The sequence below is a fragment of the Squalius cephalus genome (assembly GCF_949319135.1).
Source record: "Squalius cephalus genome assembly, chromosome: 19".
NCBI lineage: Eukaryota > Metazoa > Chordata > Actinopteri > Cypriniformes > Leuciscidae > Squalius > Squalius cephalus.
In genome coordinates, this window is record NC_137140.1 from 24,263,436 (window position 1) to 24,279,968 (window position 16,533).

The 16,533-nt window shown below is 38.5% G+C and overlaps 1 protein-coding gene across 3 annotated transcripts in view; it reads left to right on the top strand.

The window, feature by feature from the left end:
• Positions 1 to 595: 595 nt before the first annotated feature.
• Positions 596 to 16,533, top strand: part of cacna1g (calcium channel, voltage-dependent, T type, alpha 1G subunit) — a 211,292-nt gene continuing 195,354 nt past the window's right edge. For all 3 annotated transcript variants that reach the window (XM_079851286.1, XM_079851287.1, XM_079851288.1), the window contains exons 1-2: positions 596 to 1,084; positions 1,627 to 1,934. In XM_079851286.1, the coding sequence (XP_079707412.1) occupies positions 1,634 to 1,934 (301 nt within the window). In that variant the 5' untranslated portion in view covers positions 596 to 1,084; positions 1,627 to 1,633. The remainder of the gene's footprint in view (positions 1,085 to 1,626; positions 1,935 to 16,533) is intronic.

Genomic DNA, 16,533 nt, shown 5'->3' on the forward strand with positions numbered 1-16,533 from the left:
TTTGCTTTGACTTCATTATACTTACAATATAAAACCTATGGGAAACAATGCTATTTTTATGAGATCGTTAAAATATTTTTCCCCTCACACTGTATAAATGAGTCTTGCACATGTACTGTACAGCTGCATTTTAGGAAGGGGTCCTTGGCGTCAATTTGATGCGCTGGTTGTTCTCATCACAAATATATCGTTTCCTTTTTCTTCCTTGACAAAAAATTTCCTTGCATCATAAACATAGGCGAATCATATAGCAGGTTTGGTCCAATCCCAAACTTTTCCTAGTTTTATTGGTTCAGTGTAAACAATAAGGTTCCAGCTGTTTCACCAGACATGCTAGTACAGTGTTGATTGACATTTCTTTAATGCAATCAAAAGAGAAGCTGAGTTATTGTCGCCTCCGATTGGTGGACGCGCCTTCAAGGGGCGGGAATTGGAAGTTGAATCCGAATCCAGCTGTGAATTGGTTCGCATGAGCGGATTCGTGCTATAGACCGTTTTGCCGACTGGTAGAATCATAGGAGAATTGTGTGTTTTCGCAATAATGGACAAGTCTTCAGCATAGAGAGCTCTCTTGCGCATCCTTTCAGCACAAGCTTAAGGTTTTCCTTTTCATATGCAGACAGAAAATCACTGCCTGCACCTTTAGAAAAGATTTCTGAAGGATTTTACTAATTGTCTAAGGATCTATAAATGTCACTGTTGTGAATACTTTTGAGCATTAGATCTTGCGGTTATCTAATAGAAAAAAACATTGAATTCTAACCTTTGTTGCATTACTTTTTAAGTGCGCGCACACGGAGAAAGCGATCGGAGCGCACAATTGGGAATCGGGAAGCAGTTTTGCAGGACTTGTCTTGTTTTTATCTGGTGTTGGTCATCGAAATACAATGTTGAAATTTTAAGGCATGATGACCAAGTCACTGAGATGCCTATAAACCTGCTTGCGCTGTAACTACCACCTGGAAACTCAGCCTGCGAGCTCCTACTGATCCTGTTCAATACCATCATTTGGACTGCTTTTGCAACAGAAATGATCATGCGATGAGTAAGCTCGATTTGGGCATATTTTCAGAAGCAATCACAGGTAAGAAATCAACATTTACAATATTATACTGAATTATTGTTGAAGCTTAATCACGCTCATTGCTTGTTCATTATGTGGTGTGTAATCATCAAAAAGGTACTGCCAAGTTTTAAAGTCCTAATTAGTGTTTATTTAAAATGCAAATTATGTTTTTTTTTAGAAGATTTTATTTGTTTAATGAGAGGACACCAAAGTACCATATCATATTGTTACCATGGCTTATTGTTTTCCCCTTACAGTTCCATTAATCATTACTGAATACCAGCCTGTAAAATTCCAATAGTCTCAAAAGTCTTGCCTATAATATTTTTCTATTGTTCAAATGCACCGACCTTAATAAATAATAAATACAAAATACAGTTATTCTTAATGCATTTTAATCAAATATAATTTTATTTACAATCATGTAGGTTAAAATAAACGGACGTGCATGCTGTTTTACCATTTCATTGCATTTTGTCATATATTTTTCCAGCATTTCATAATTGCAGAATTCCTTTTCGATTGTACAGCTAGTAATGCATGCATTGTTTCTCCTCAAGGGGGTGAATGATGGCTGAAGATGGAGAAAATATCTCCGAGGACCATCAGCTGAGGGAAGCAGAGGGTAGCTCCTCTCTTCCAAGGACTTTTATACGACTTAACGACCTGTCCGGTGGCGGAGAGCGCAGTGAGCTTGAGGCTGATGGAGGTGAAAGGCGGGAGAGCGCAGCCGGAGGAGAAGCGGTGGAGGAGGCGTCCGCTAGCGGCGAGGAAGCCTTGCCCTATCCGTTATTGGCACCGGTTGTGTTTTTCTATCTGAAGCAGACCACACGTCCAAGGAGTTGGTGTCTGAAAATGGTTTGCAATCCATATCCTTTCAAACCCAAATGCATTTTGCCTCACCTGGATGGCATTCACCTGTTCAGGTAGGACGCGCTACGGTGAACGCCGCCGGGCGCTGTCTTAGGTTTGAAAACAACGTGTTCGACACAATATTAATAAATAATTCTGGCTTTATCATGTTGTCCTCTTCGGAAATGAGTTAAATAGACGAAAAAAAAACATCCCCCCAAACAAAGAGAAAATATATATTATGTTTTGAAGTCCCCATCGTGCTGATAGTGTGAAATCTACAAATTACAGAGCTTTAATTCCGCTTGTGGTGTGGAAGACAACACAATCCTGCAGAATATCAGAGTTTATGAGACTTGGCAAGCATTAATGTTACTGCAACAGTCTCATAACTGTCTTAACGCAGTTGTTTGCGTATGTATGACTTACAAGCTCGAAAAGTAATTTTATTCCATTAACTGGCCAACAAGGCATGGCTCTGAGGCAATTTGACATCACCTCATTTATTAGCACTGATGAGTTAAGTTATTTGCTTGGTTTCATGAATTCCTAGAGCTAAGAATCATGCACACAAAGTGCCTTTGGCTGCATATCATCTGAATGTACTATCTTTATTAGGCAAAAATCATAGTATAAATACATGTCAATGAATGTTATCGGTTTATCAGATGGCAGTGCCAAATCTTCATGGGAAAACGCATTTTACAAGGTGCCGATTTCGTATGAATATGTACAGTGTGATTGTTCAAAAATATAAGCATGAAGGTGCACCTCTGAGCCCACCCCTAAACCTAACCATCAATGGGACGTAAGCAGATTGCACGAACTCATACGAATTAGGCACCAATTTGGCAAACCGTAAAATATGGCTATGAATTACCATGAAATTGTATTGGCAGTGCCTAGAATTCAGCCCAAATTGTATATTGGGCAATAAGTCTATTGCTTTTTACTTTCTAGAAGATCAGATGGATATTTCAAATGACTCCCTCTAGGAGTAATTTGAGAAGAAGTCAATAGCAACATATTCCTGATTTCTTAACTTTGTGATTAGTTAATTATTCAAGTGAATCCAATCAATCCTTGCTAGCCTTTCAGTAAGAGCGCCTAACAAGTGGTTTAGATTAGTTACATCTATCTAGTCCAAATGACAGTAATTTTTAGGGTGTTGTTAAAGCTCTCATTCCCTCAGCAGCGAGATTATTTCATTTGGTGTCTTAAGAGGCTTCCCTGTTTAGCTGCCAGTCGTTTAGCAGAAAGAGGAGAAAACGGACCTGATTGCGAGCGTGTGAGGAAGGGATGTGGTTAGCATGTGTGAGTCAGAGGTGTGCACTTGCAGTATGACTGATTCTGGGTGTAGGTGATCTGTTTGGTTTTCGACGGACTCGCAGCAGCCTCGCCGAAGGAAAGAATGCTCTTTTGGATCGAACGAGCTGGCTGGATGTGATTGTGATGTCTGGGTTCAAATGCTTTGTTTTTCTTCAGTAGGAAATATGATGAGCCTTGTGGGCTCTGAAAGGCTGCCCAATCAAACACACTCATCTTTCCCCCATTCTTGTTTCTCAAACTCCTCACGCTCTTCCCCCATTAGACAAGCCCACATCCCTGAAAAGTAAGCCAGGCTTATGAAACACAGTGCCACTGGGTGTGAGTGGGCCTCGTGGTTCTCCGGGCCTGATGGTCTGGTATTCCTCAGAGATGATAAAGCAAGCTCTTGCCATCGCATTTCCATATTCTTAAATGCCACTGTCTCCACCGAGTTCCCGTTGATCCTGTGCACTCATGCGCTTAGGAAAAGACTGAGCCAAAAGGGATCCTATTAACTGTGGTCAAGAAATAGATGTGGAATTCCCTCTCCTTGAATCATCCTGCTGCACTCCTGCTTACACAATCTGTTCACCGTCCAGTCGAGCTCAATGAACAGGCTGGCTGTGTATTTTGATTTTATTTGGCTTTGAAACAGTGAGTTTAATTTTTTTCAATTAATTAAATGTACATTTTTTTGTTCAGTAATTATAATACAGCCAAATGTGAACAAATCAAAGCGTGCAGTGACATTTGCACAAACGGGAGTGTCCTCCTCATCTCCTCTTGCAGATTTATGTGTCGAGACAGTTCATCTCTCACGGTGCCATCTCATGTAATGATTCCTCGTATGGTAATTTCTGTTCTTAGATCATTGTTGTGGCGTGGAGTGGGGCCTGAATCTCTGGGACTCATTATTAGCGGGAAGATTTATTTATCTGTATAGTGTTCATAGATGACCTTTAATGCATCTCTGTGGCCATTAGAAAAAGGTCACTGTTTTTTAATAGTTTGTAAAGTATCTCAGATCGATCTTCTGTTCTTCCCACTGGAAGCATGTAAAAGTGTTTGTCCTATTCGAGAGTCTTTGGACAAACTCATTTTCATACTTTTTTTTCCCACTTGGGATGTAAAACTAGAATTTTGATTCAAAAATGATTGATTGTCCTTGTTGCGACATCTGACAATCTCATTTGCAATTTGGCTTGTGCATCAGTTGATCGCTCAATCAGTTCATCAAAAAAATCTCTTTGTATTATTGATTTGCAAGTAATGAAGGAGTTTTCTTCTTGTGCGTCCTTGTGCGTCTGTTTGCCATTAGAGAATGATTCCGCAGTCTTTGTGATTCATCATTCTGTGTTTGTATCCTGTCATTCATTAGATCTTTTTTTTCCCTTGAGTGTTACTCTAGCTTATTGAACCTTTGACTTGTCCTCCGTCATGGGGTTTTCTCTGGAACCACCAGCATGTTAACTGTAGCGTCGGCATTCTGGGAGAGTTTGTGTGTATTTAATAATGCCTGTGTTTGCGTGTGTGAGAGGGAGAGAGTTTGAGTGACTTCACTTTTGAAAGTTGGGTTCTACTATTGATTGCAATGAAATCTAAATAGTGTAAGTTCAGTTATTGATTTAATTCTATAAATATCTAATTATAGAATTTGTAAGTGATTTAATTATATAAATGTTATATAGTCCGCATGTGCTGCATGCTTCAAAGTCTGAGTCTGTGTATAATGTGCATTGAAACACAAAGCAATCAAGGTTCTGGATTACTGTATTGTTTTCAAAAAATATCTTTGACTGCAAGTAATTATACAAATTAAATGCAAACAAACAGAAATTGTACCTTAAATCACTATAAAAACTGTTGTAAAAAGTAGACTGAGATGTTTCACAATTAGGCTAAATTGAGGAAAAAGAGATCTGAATCTCCTTGGAACAATGTGAATACATTTTTTTCCATAGTTTTTTCCACATTTGAATATAAGCAACAGAAGTAATTTTTTATCGTATTGCAACATTACACTATACAGCAGCTCAATGAAGTTCAGCATGGTGTGCCAAAAAAAAAAAAAAGAAAGAAGACAAAATAAGTTTTATTTTTTATTTTTTTGGTCTCCAAATTCTACAGCCAAAATAAATAGTTGTTCTTCAAGGATGTTCACACTCCACACAAACCCAGGCCTCTTTCAGTTTTGAATAGAAATAAAGCCATACTCTTTGCATTCACATTGTACCTGAACTTAAGTGTGTTTAGATATATTTTTGTCTACCTTCTACCTTACCTTCTACTTTCTTTGAAAAAAGCAGTCACAATTTGCAGAAAATTGGAAACTCTTCCACCATGATATACAATTTTGTCATGTGCACTTTGTGGTCTTTAGTGTAAGGAGTATATAATTTCCTATTAATTAAAGAGAAGAAATTAGACAACAATTTTGTAATGGCCAATTTCAATGTTTAAAATAGACAGAAAGATGTGCCATAGCAATACTATCTGTGCAGCGAGATTCTCGGATTACTGATGCAGCTTTAGGAAGGAAAACCAAGTCTAAAGTTTGTTTATTTGAAAATACTGATAAGCTGCCAAAGCGCAAAGTGTATTTCCGCTTTTTCAGTTACAGCTGCTATTTGGATTTTAGTAACAGTTCTAGCTGAGCTATACTGTCATCAAATACATGTATTTAACAGTCTCTAACATTCAGATGTACCCTGTATGTAACATATCAGGGCACTAAAGAATGTAAATAATGCATTAATTGATGCAAATAATTCCAGAAGAAAAAGGGAGATTATTCATGTTGTCAAAGCGTAAGAGAAGGACCTCCCTCACTTACGAGACAATGTGCCCTCAAGGCGTCGGAAATAACATATCTTCCAAAAAACACTGTACATCCTTATTATGGACTTAAATGCAGTGCGTTTTTTGCACTTGGCCAAAACACTACTAACCATCTCGAACAAGCTCCGCTATCTTGATGACACTGCAAACCCACCCCACAATAGCTATTTCTGTCTCCAGACCATCTCCAGACCTTAAAAACTGAGTTCAGTAGATAAGCGTGTGATAATGTTTGTACTTTGGGATGTGTCAAAATCCGTGGTTTTTTCAGTAAAGACCACAGTAAAACACATTTACCATGGGCGGGTTCATATTTAGCTTTGAGCGCCTCGCATCTCTCACTTGTGTCTTCTTGTGAATTTAATAGATAACAGAGAACTCAAACCCAGTAAACTCCTGTGCTGCACCATTAGAGCTCATCTAACAGCCTTCAGTTTGAGCAGACAGCGGACATCTTCTCTGGACATGGAGGAGATTTCAGTTTTGTAACTGTCGGTCAGATCACTGGCACTAGACAGATTCTAATCTGTTCTGATGTATAACTATTAATGGGATATCATATAGCAATTATTAGGTCTGTCAATCTAACATGTTCATTTAGCATTGTTAATTCTAAAACAAATTATTGATTCTAATTGTCATTGATACAATATTTACCAATACCTCAAAACATGCCGCGATACAATTTGATTTGACTCAAGGGCCTGTGATTATCAATATTACGATGTGCCTGTTTTACACAAAGTTTTTCAACTCACAGATGTAACCAAATATAACTAGACATTTAATTGAACCCAATTGGGACCTCCACAAAAATACATTAAAAACATTGGAAAATTAAATAATAATTAAAAAAGAAAAATGTCACACATGCGAGAACATAATTTGTCTGATCCAGCTCATCATTGGCTTGTACAAAGCAGCGACAACAGTCAAGAAAGTCTTTCAATCTTTTGTGCTCACTAAAATGAGCAAATCTAGTATCCCAATTAGGACATTAGGACAACAAACTAAATCTAGAGGTAGGCTACAAACTAAATCTAAATAATACATTTCATAAAGTTGTTGACAATTAAGTAAGTTTGGGTTAACATGAGTGGCGTCAATTATATCAGTAGTCATTTTATCGATGCATTGGTTGAAATCGATTATACAAATAATATATGTATTTTTTTTTTTTTTAAATTAATTGCACAAGTAAAATAATTATGGAAGATTGTTTCCGCCACGGAATAAAAAAAAAGATAATTGCGACTTTTTATCTCACAATTGCTAGTTTACATCTCGCAATTCTGACTTTCTTTCTCTCGCAATTGCGAGTCTATATCTTGCAATTCTGACTTTTCTCAGAATTGTGAGTAAAAAAAGTCCGAATTGTGAGATAAAGTTGAGATTACCTTTTTTATTTTTTTATTCAGTGGCGGAAACAAGCTTCCTTCCTTCCTTCCTTCCTTCCTTCCTTCCTTCCTTCCTTCCTTCCTTCCTTCCTTCCTTCCTTCCTTCCTTCCTTCCTTCCTTCCTTCCTTCCTTCCTTCCTTCCTTCCTTCCTTCCTTCCTTCCTTCCTTCCTTCCTTCCTTCCTTCCTTCCTTCCTTCGAACAAGCAACAGTTGTTGGCATATCTGATTTGTTAGGCAAAGAATAGAACATGAATTGAGCTCTTATTTAATCAGCAGAAAATGTTACTCTGGGCACCCAGCACATCCAGACAGAGCAGGCAGAAAATGGAGGAAAAGCTTTACAGACCAGCATATATGAGATATTAAAATTTATTTTTGAAATATAACCAAAGCTTTGAAACATGAGATTTTGTTGATCTTGAAATCAAATAATGTCATCAGCTCTATGGTAATATTCCTCTCCACGGTGTCACGGCGACTCTATTCTCTACCGCTGAGCACAGCCAGAGCTCCCAGACCTGGAAACACGGGTGAAAAACATGCCTTGTGTGCATCCTTTTCACCTGCTATAGCAAATAACAGACTTCTCATTAGTTACCAAACAACTCCTGCATATTGTCACAAATTTACATCGCTTGTGTGCCAAGTATCTGATTTACATCAGCTATATATATATATATGTTTCAGGTTGTGAACGAGAGCATGCAAAAATGCTGTTCATTAGAAAATGATCCCATCCTGAGAGCTACTCTCATTTTTTTTTTTCAAAACTGTTTGTTACTGGCACGTCCTGCTACTGTCTGTTATGTACTTTTATAATATTGCCAATGTGCTTGCCTTGGCAGCACTCTGTTTCTTATGCATTGTTACTCCTGCTATAATTGGTGTTTTTGTTGCCAAATGCTCATACTGTTGATTTATGAAGACAGATTTTGACTCTGGAGGCAATCATTGCACTAACTATTGTCAATTAATCACAATTTAGCCCTCGATTCCTTCATTTGACAACCAGAAACTGAGCATAAACATAAAAAGCAGCTTAAGCTGGAGGGATAAAGCCAATTTTGCCATGCAGAAAATGGTCATTACTTCGTGCTCAATATTTCATAATTCCATCTTTTCTTTTTTCAAGGCCTTCCCCCATAACACATTTCAGGCTGAATCCCATATCTGTGAATTAATGTACAGTGGCTCATTACAGGGTCCTGTCAAAGCCAGACATATATAAGCCCTCTATTTGAACAAAAAGGGAAGTTATAATTACATCCAGACTAGTCTATCCTTTAAATTAGTCCTCTATTACATATCTAACTATCAGCTGAGAGCAGCTGGTGCAATATGCTTTGCTATATCTAATAGCCTCAATATAGAACGTATAGAATAGCCTCATACAAAAGGTGACGTTTTTTTGTTTGGAAAATATACTTGAAAATTAGCTTTCCATATGAATATAAAGTTAGATATTTGATCTCATAAATGTCCTTGTATGAAAAGTCAGATCCTTTGAAAATAAAAAACAGACTGATTTTCTCTATTTTACTGTATGTGGTAAAGTAGAATGATGGTTTGTTTGAGTTGTGCGTCTCCGAGCAATCAGTGCACTTGTGTGCGTTGCTGTGCTAAATTTCTTTTTTTTTATGTGCATTTATATAAGCTATTGCCATTTTTGATTCATTAAATCATGTGTGAGACCTTCTGGTCTATTCCTGAGAGTTTGCAGATATAAAAATGGATATAACTTGATACGTAGATGGCGAAATAGCGTATTTTTGCATATAGTGTGTCCAAAAAGAATATGCATGTGTATAGCCTTGTTAACCCTGGAGCGTTTCTTAGTGGGCAGTTTCCTCCTCAATCAATATATCCAACTGCTTCATTTGGAATATTTACTCATCATAATTGTCCATAAATTTGACCTGAATTCACTCTAGAAAAAAAGAAAAGAGAACGAATGAATCAAGCTGAATTGGTTGTTTGACAAACACCCATTATTATCGAAATGTCAGACTCTTGGAAAGCTCTCTGTCTTTTGTATTCTCCTTTGAGTGTGTGTATATATTTTTCTTCTATATTACATTTTGTCACTGTTCTTGCTTGGCCGCCCACTGCCAATCTTCAACCTCTCAACACTCTCTCTACCTCTCTCTTTCTCCCTGGGCTGTTCCGTGAGATGTCTGTAAGTTTATATAGGAATCAGTCCAGGATTTTCCTACCAGCTTTTTCTCATTAGAGAATTGGAGGAGACTGGAGAAGTTGAGGGGAATGGCATGAGGCAGAAGAGGTGGGGGAGGGAGAAAGAGAGAGAGGGAAACTGGGGAAAGTAGGGGTGAGATGTATGTTGGCCCACCTAACCGAATTCCCATACGGCCTCTGAAGCTCATTACCTCTACCACTTGTGTTTACTTTCCTTTAGTCTTATTACCAGTTAGATCTAGCCTTTCCTTTCCCTCTCACACATCCCCCATCCTCTGCACGCTAAACCTAGCACATGATATTTATTTATGTTGCTTCATTTGTCATTAAAGAAAATACAAAAATGGTGATCTTTTTTGTGGGACATTTGGTTATACACTAATATTAGCCAACATATACTTGGTCAAGAGGGCGAACTTGTTCCTTCAGTTCAGTGTTTTTCACTAGAGAGTTTGATAGAGTGGATTAGTCATTACATGTGTGTTTTGTAGGGGTGGGTGGTATGTCCAAAATCTTGTATTACAGTATGAGCAATTATTTTTCTGGAAATTCATATTTATACATTAAATAACCCATGTAGTAATGCCTATTTTTTGGGGGTATTTTGAATTAAATTAGGGATGCACAATATAGTGGTACCATTAGTTATTGGCTGATTATTTGATTTCTTTTTTGTCGATTTTGAATATTTAAAATTTGCATGCTTATTTCACATTTTCACATTTACATTAACAGTATGTGAGAATTAGATGACAACAATGGTAATCTCTGAAACCACTAATAATTCAATAACACTGTTAGATGTACTCTTTTCAAATTTCAAAACTATACATTTTTTATACTGTAGGTTTCCAGTGCCAGAGGATGCAAAGCAGCCCCAGAGCATCACCAGACCAGCACAATGCTTAACTGTAGACAGTGTTCTTTTCAGAATATGCTTAATTCTTCTTTCTCCAGACACACCGCTGATCCATAGGGCTGAAAATTTCCAGTTTTATTACATCGCTTCTCAGAACAGAATCCCAAAACCTCTGTGGCTTATTTATATGATTTTGAGCAAATTGGAGCTGACTTTTCTTGTGTTTTTGGGTCAGTAGTGGTGTAGGCTACATGTTGGAGTTCTGGCATAGAAACTGCATACGTTTAGTACGTGCCTTACTGTGCAAGCGGAAACCTCAGAGCCTGTTGCCACCAAGTCTTGCTGCAAGTCTTTTGCAGTCACTCAAGGGTTTTTCTGATCATGGCTTTTCAGAGATTTGGTTGCAGCCATTGATAGCTTCTTTTTTCTGCCCCGTCCAGGTAGTGTAACCACCAGGACTTGACATTAATTTCTTTGCTCACCAGCCTCTGTGGCTAGTGGTTTTCCAAAGTTACTAGCCACTCAGCATTTTCACTGGCCACAATTTTGAGGTGGATTACCATGGGGAAAAACTGCCATATAGATATTTTTAATATTATCTCATGATTCCAATATTTCCATAATTTGGCAGCAGGTAGGCTATATTAGGGCTGCTGTAACTTTAAGACCTGACGCACGGACCCATTATTCTGTGTGCGCACTTTGGATGTGAGTACAAAATATGCAGTAATAAATAAAATTTAGCACAATACGTGCAATCACACACCGAAATTCAAGCCCTGTAACAGTGACAATATTAATCCGTGAGTAAATGAGTGAGTAAAGGGACAGTTTGTGTGTCCACTCTCTGTCTGAGAGATGAGAGAGTGAGAAAAGCGCAGCTGGTATTGTGTATCTGTTCTGTGGAAAATTAGTGTTTTATATGTTTGATATTTTATATCAAAAATGTATATTTTTGACAGCACTATTGTGCTTTTTTAAAAGTTTATTATTTTCAGATGCATTTTTAAAAGACTACAAATAAAGAGTGTATAGGCCTATATATTATATATAAAATTCAACCAGCCAAAGTGGCTAGTAGGAGTGACTGCACTAGGAACATTTAGTGCCTTGCTATCTTTTTGTATCTTCTTCCTTGTTTGTGAAGGGCGATGATATCTTCTCTTAAAGGGGCATTCCACCCATTTGAACATTGTTTTTTATTTAAAGTGGGTCATATATGTAGTCGAAATGTAAAATAAATTTTGAATTTGGTGCCTTCGTGACCGAGGAAAGACAAAAAATAACTTCAGGACGCATTTGTATGAAAGACAACAACTCCCACAATGCACCACATTGCACAGCTCCGCAAGCCACTCCCACTAATCCAGAAAGCGCATATCTGCCTATAAGAGAAATCACTCTTCCGTCTACAAGGCTAGCTACCACCAGAGCTTGAAATTCATTTCACATTCACACAAAATGTCTAGTTATTTGGCGAACTCATTAGTGCATTACTCCTCGTTTGTATTTCTTTCGAAAAGGTGAATTATTGCATGGTACCTGGATGTTCAGTCAGAACATATGCGGTGCGAAACTAGGATAGTTCTCAACACAAACGTCCGTGTCCTCGTCTGATTCAGAGATTTCGTCCAGGAGAAATTGTCATCGTTGAAATTCTTTGCCGCAGACGGACTCTATCTCTGTGTTCGTAGTTGCATCTTACAGTCTATGAGTTGCATAGTGAGATCACCGGCGCCACCAGTCCGCCCTAACTCGAGCCAGTCCGGGCTCCTCGTCCACGGCAGGCAGGTCTTCTGCCTCGGCTGCTCTTCGCTATAATGCGGCTTGTAAAGGTTGCCACAAACACCTGATTCAAGCATCAGACTTCCGAAATCCTCTTCTTCTATATCATATTGAGCACTCTCCTCCGCTATTGTCATTACTTTACATCTGTCTACACAGCGCCTGTTAGCTTAGCTTCAAACAAGATGGAGGATATTGCTTTCAGTTTCAGAGAGTAAAGTCCCACCCACTGATCTGTAATAGGTCTGTAGCGTGAGCGGGTCCCGCCCCCTGGGAAAGATAAGGAACTAGTGTCTGTAGTCTCAACAGAAATCCCCCCCTCTTACACTTCCTCCTACAATGACGCAAAATTACGATTTTTGCGTCATTGTAGGAGGAAGTGTAAAAGGTAAATAACGGATTTCTCCCGTCTCAGGGGAAAATGAGAGAGTGTTGCACGACCATTCAATAGTATGACTGGGTTTCTAACAATGCAAAGCTTAATGCAAATGGGTGGAGTGTCCCTTTAACTTTTTGGACCATTCTTTTGAGTTAGCCATATTTATAACATGCATTCAAGCATGACAATCAACAAACCTAGCCAGTTCAGATATTGCATGTGTTCTAGCTCAAGCACACCTGGTGCAACTAATGAAGCCCTTGATTCGTTGCATCAGGTGTGCTTGAGACCTGTTTTGCAGATTTGTGCTGTTGTGAGGGATTCTATTTAGGGGTTGAATAATTTTGAGACTGCAGAAGTCATTAAAAGTTGCATTTTCTGTTGAATTTTGGGAAACCACTTGAAATATTTGTTGTGTTGAGCTATTTCAATTACTTTTGTTTGATTTGTTCAGTGCAAACAGCTAAAAGTCTGAAATTTTGCCAATAAACCTGATTTATACCTGATATATACATACATACATACTTGCATACATACATACATACATACATACATACATACATAGTTGTAATTAAAAATATTCAACCCCCATTGCAAATCAGGTTTATTGGCAAAATTTCAGACTTTTATCTGTTTGCAATGAACAAATCAAACAAAAGTAATATATAATATAGGTTAGAACTATAGTATATACATATAGATTATATACATATATAATATAGGTTAGAACTATGGTTTTAGACAGGAATCTTGTTCCAGGATCAACAAAAGATACTTGGCAAAACTCGACAAAATCAGTGCATCCCCATTTTAAATACTTATAAATGAAAATTAATTCCATGACGGCCATGAATATTTCTTCCTGTTGTTTCTGATTGGGATTTTCATTAAAATTGATACATTTAAAATAGCAGGTACTACAGTCCAGTATTTACTTGTGTGAGGGTATCTGCACTATGTGACTTGTCAGGAGGTGAGGCATGCCTGGTTGCTTTTGTTGTACCCGTCTGGGATGTCTGACTGGCCTTGAGAATCCCCTTTTTTGGACATGCTTGGTTGGAGGGGTGTGTCGCAGGTGGCAGTGATAGACCCCAGGACTGACCCGCACACTTATCAGCAGCGTCCTCTCCTCATGGCCACACTTAGAGGCCCCTCAACCCACCCCGTGTCATCACAGTCCCAGTCACGATGCTCAACCCAGTGTCTGTGCAAAGAAAAAAGAGATTTCTTACTGGAGATAAAACCTCTTAGGTTATTAATATCTCTTTAAAGCAGTAAGCATTGTTATATAAAGCTGGCATGATATGTAGTTACGGCCACATTTTGATTTTCTTCCTTGTGAGAGATTAAAAACATCTGCTTATATATTTAATTCAAATTTGACCCAAAAAGGACTAAAGAAAAGGAAAAACACTTTCCTACACCATCCAGTCCAGTGAAGCTGATGTGACTTGGTTAAAAGGAATCCTGTTGTGCTCTAATAATTATTGTCCTGAAGTTGTCCAAGCAATCCCCTGCAGCACGTGTAATTAAAAATGGCTTCTAGGCGGCACACCTCAATATTCTCTCGCCGTAATGCTGCCAACACCTGAAAAGTGAGTGAAGGGGGTGGGAGCCTGGGGAAACCTTCCCGGAATTCCAGCGTTGTACAGTAATTACAGTGTAAAGCTTCATTGGCTTTTATTGGGATCCATCTTGCCCTTGCCGTCGCTAACAATAAGACAGCTTATCTGAGGGAAGTCTCAGTGTCTCGCAGTCCCACTGCTGCTGTTTCCTGTAGTTGATGAAAAGCCACAGTGACATTTACAGCTTCCAAACCATTATAGCCTAATAGCCGTAGGTGATGCCGTCCACACTGGCAACAAATAAGCCGAGCAAATTCGGCAGCTACTACGTTACGTTTGAATGTCATGCCATCACCTGAACAGCACAGCGCAGTAATGCGAGCGACGGAGGGAGAACTATAAAAGGGGAAACTTTAACCTTTTACTGCTGCGAACAGGAGGATGTTAGTCCTGTAGATTTGGCAATTATGACAAGACAAACCAGCCACAAACAGAGGTGGCCTGTTGTCTCCATGTGGCTGTCACAAAGAACCAGACTGCTTGCTGTTCAACGTCCTTGGTTGGGATTTCAAAACAGCTCGTTTTCACTCGCATGGAATATTCATCTTATGTTCTATAGTTTTTTCCACCTTTTGGTTTTGATCTGTTGCGTTTGGTTCAAGGATATCTTAAGCAATAATCTTTCTCTTCAGGCCTCGCACGCAGAAAATGATCAAGGCCGTCTGTAATCTGGCCTAGATTAGGTATCGCAGTCAGGCTTCCCCCACGAAACGTTTGCTCACGCCCCTTTCCTCACTTCTTGCCCCCCCCACCCCCTGTGTTTTATTGGGAATTCATTGTGGGGTTGTAATTTTGTTAGTTGGAGTTGTTTTGGACCTCTGGGAGTGTGTTTTAATGTTCAGTTCTTTACATTAGGCAGGGGATAAAGTGGATAGATATTGCCTGTGTGTGTTTTTCCTGATAGAGCTGTCTTGTGTGTACGTGTTGCCGTCACACTGAGTCAGGGGGAGTGGGGGAGACACAGACCTCGTGGTTTTCGTGTCTCTTGTTAACATTTTTTGTTCAGGATTTCCTACAAGATGTGGCTACAAAAACAGTTCCAGACACCCTCCACATCTCCCACTTGCTCCCTCCCTCTCTCAGAAGACAAAAAGACAGAAAAAAGAAAAAGAGAAATCTGCTTTTAATTTAAATGCAAACAGCAATACACTGGAGTCCTCCGGGTCCTAAAGTCCTCCTTCACTGTAAAATCAGATACTGTACAGTGTGTAGTACTGTATTGAAAAAACAAATCAAAGCAAAACACTTTAAAAAAGAGATAGGATGACCAGACATCTTTTTTTTAAGCTGTCTTTGGCTGAGAATTAAAAACATCCTGTAGAGTAAAATAATGCCTTAGTTTATTTTCAATTATTATTCTAATTTATTATTTTTCAGAAAAAGACAATTATCAACAGAGTTATATTATGTTTTTATTATTAATTTACATTTCAGAGCGTTTTTTTGTTCAAATATCATATTTCAATGCATTTATTATTTATATACTATATAATTTTATTTTGAATAAGCTTTTATTTATATCTTTTTTTTTCATTTGTTTTAGTAATTTAGTTTTTTTAGTCACACCCATTTACATTTACCATGGTGAAAATACACAACCACAACTGTCCCCTTTTTTTATTAATATCTGACAGCTCAGTGACGTATTCAATAATTCAGTAATAGCATTCCTAGTGTTATTTGTGAACCCTGTGCACCAAGTACTAGAGGATGAATAGCATGAATGATATGTAAAAGTGCGGTCACATTGCTGGGCAAAATCCAGTCATTTCAATATGAAATCCACACTATCGGGAATTTCACGTTTCCACACAGGTTTTGCAACAGGTACAAGTTGGGCACATGGATTCACCACGTTGACCAACAGAAGACAGCTTAGTTTGAAAGTGTAGGAGTATAAGAGGCCCTCGAGTATTGACAGAGGAATTAGTAAAAGTCCATTGGATGTGAGTGTGAATAATGAAGAAGACAGGGTGGAACAAATTGATTCTAAAGTGATAAGTGGGCAGTGTGTTGAAACAAAGGCAAAGGTTGTGTGTTCGTTGAGTTCCTCTTGATTTTTGTCAGTCGTGTTGTGGGGTGGTGGGTGGGTGAGGTACAACAGAGCCTCGTATTTTACTACTACCATCAAACCCAACCTGTCCTAATGATATTAACTTGATACAGTATGTGTCCTCTTACATCCTTGTCCTTGTGAATCATCCATAACATCAAGGCCTTTAGAGGTGAC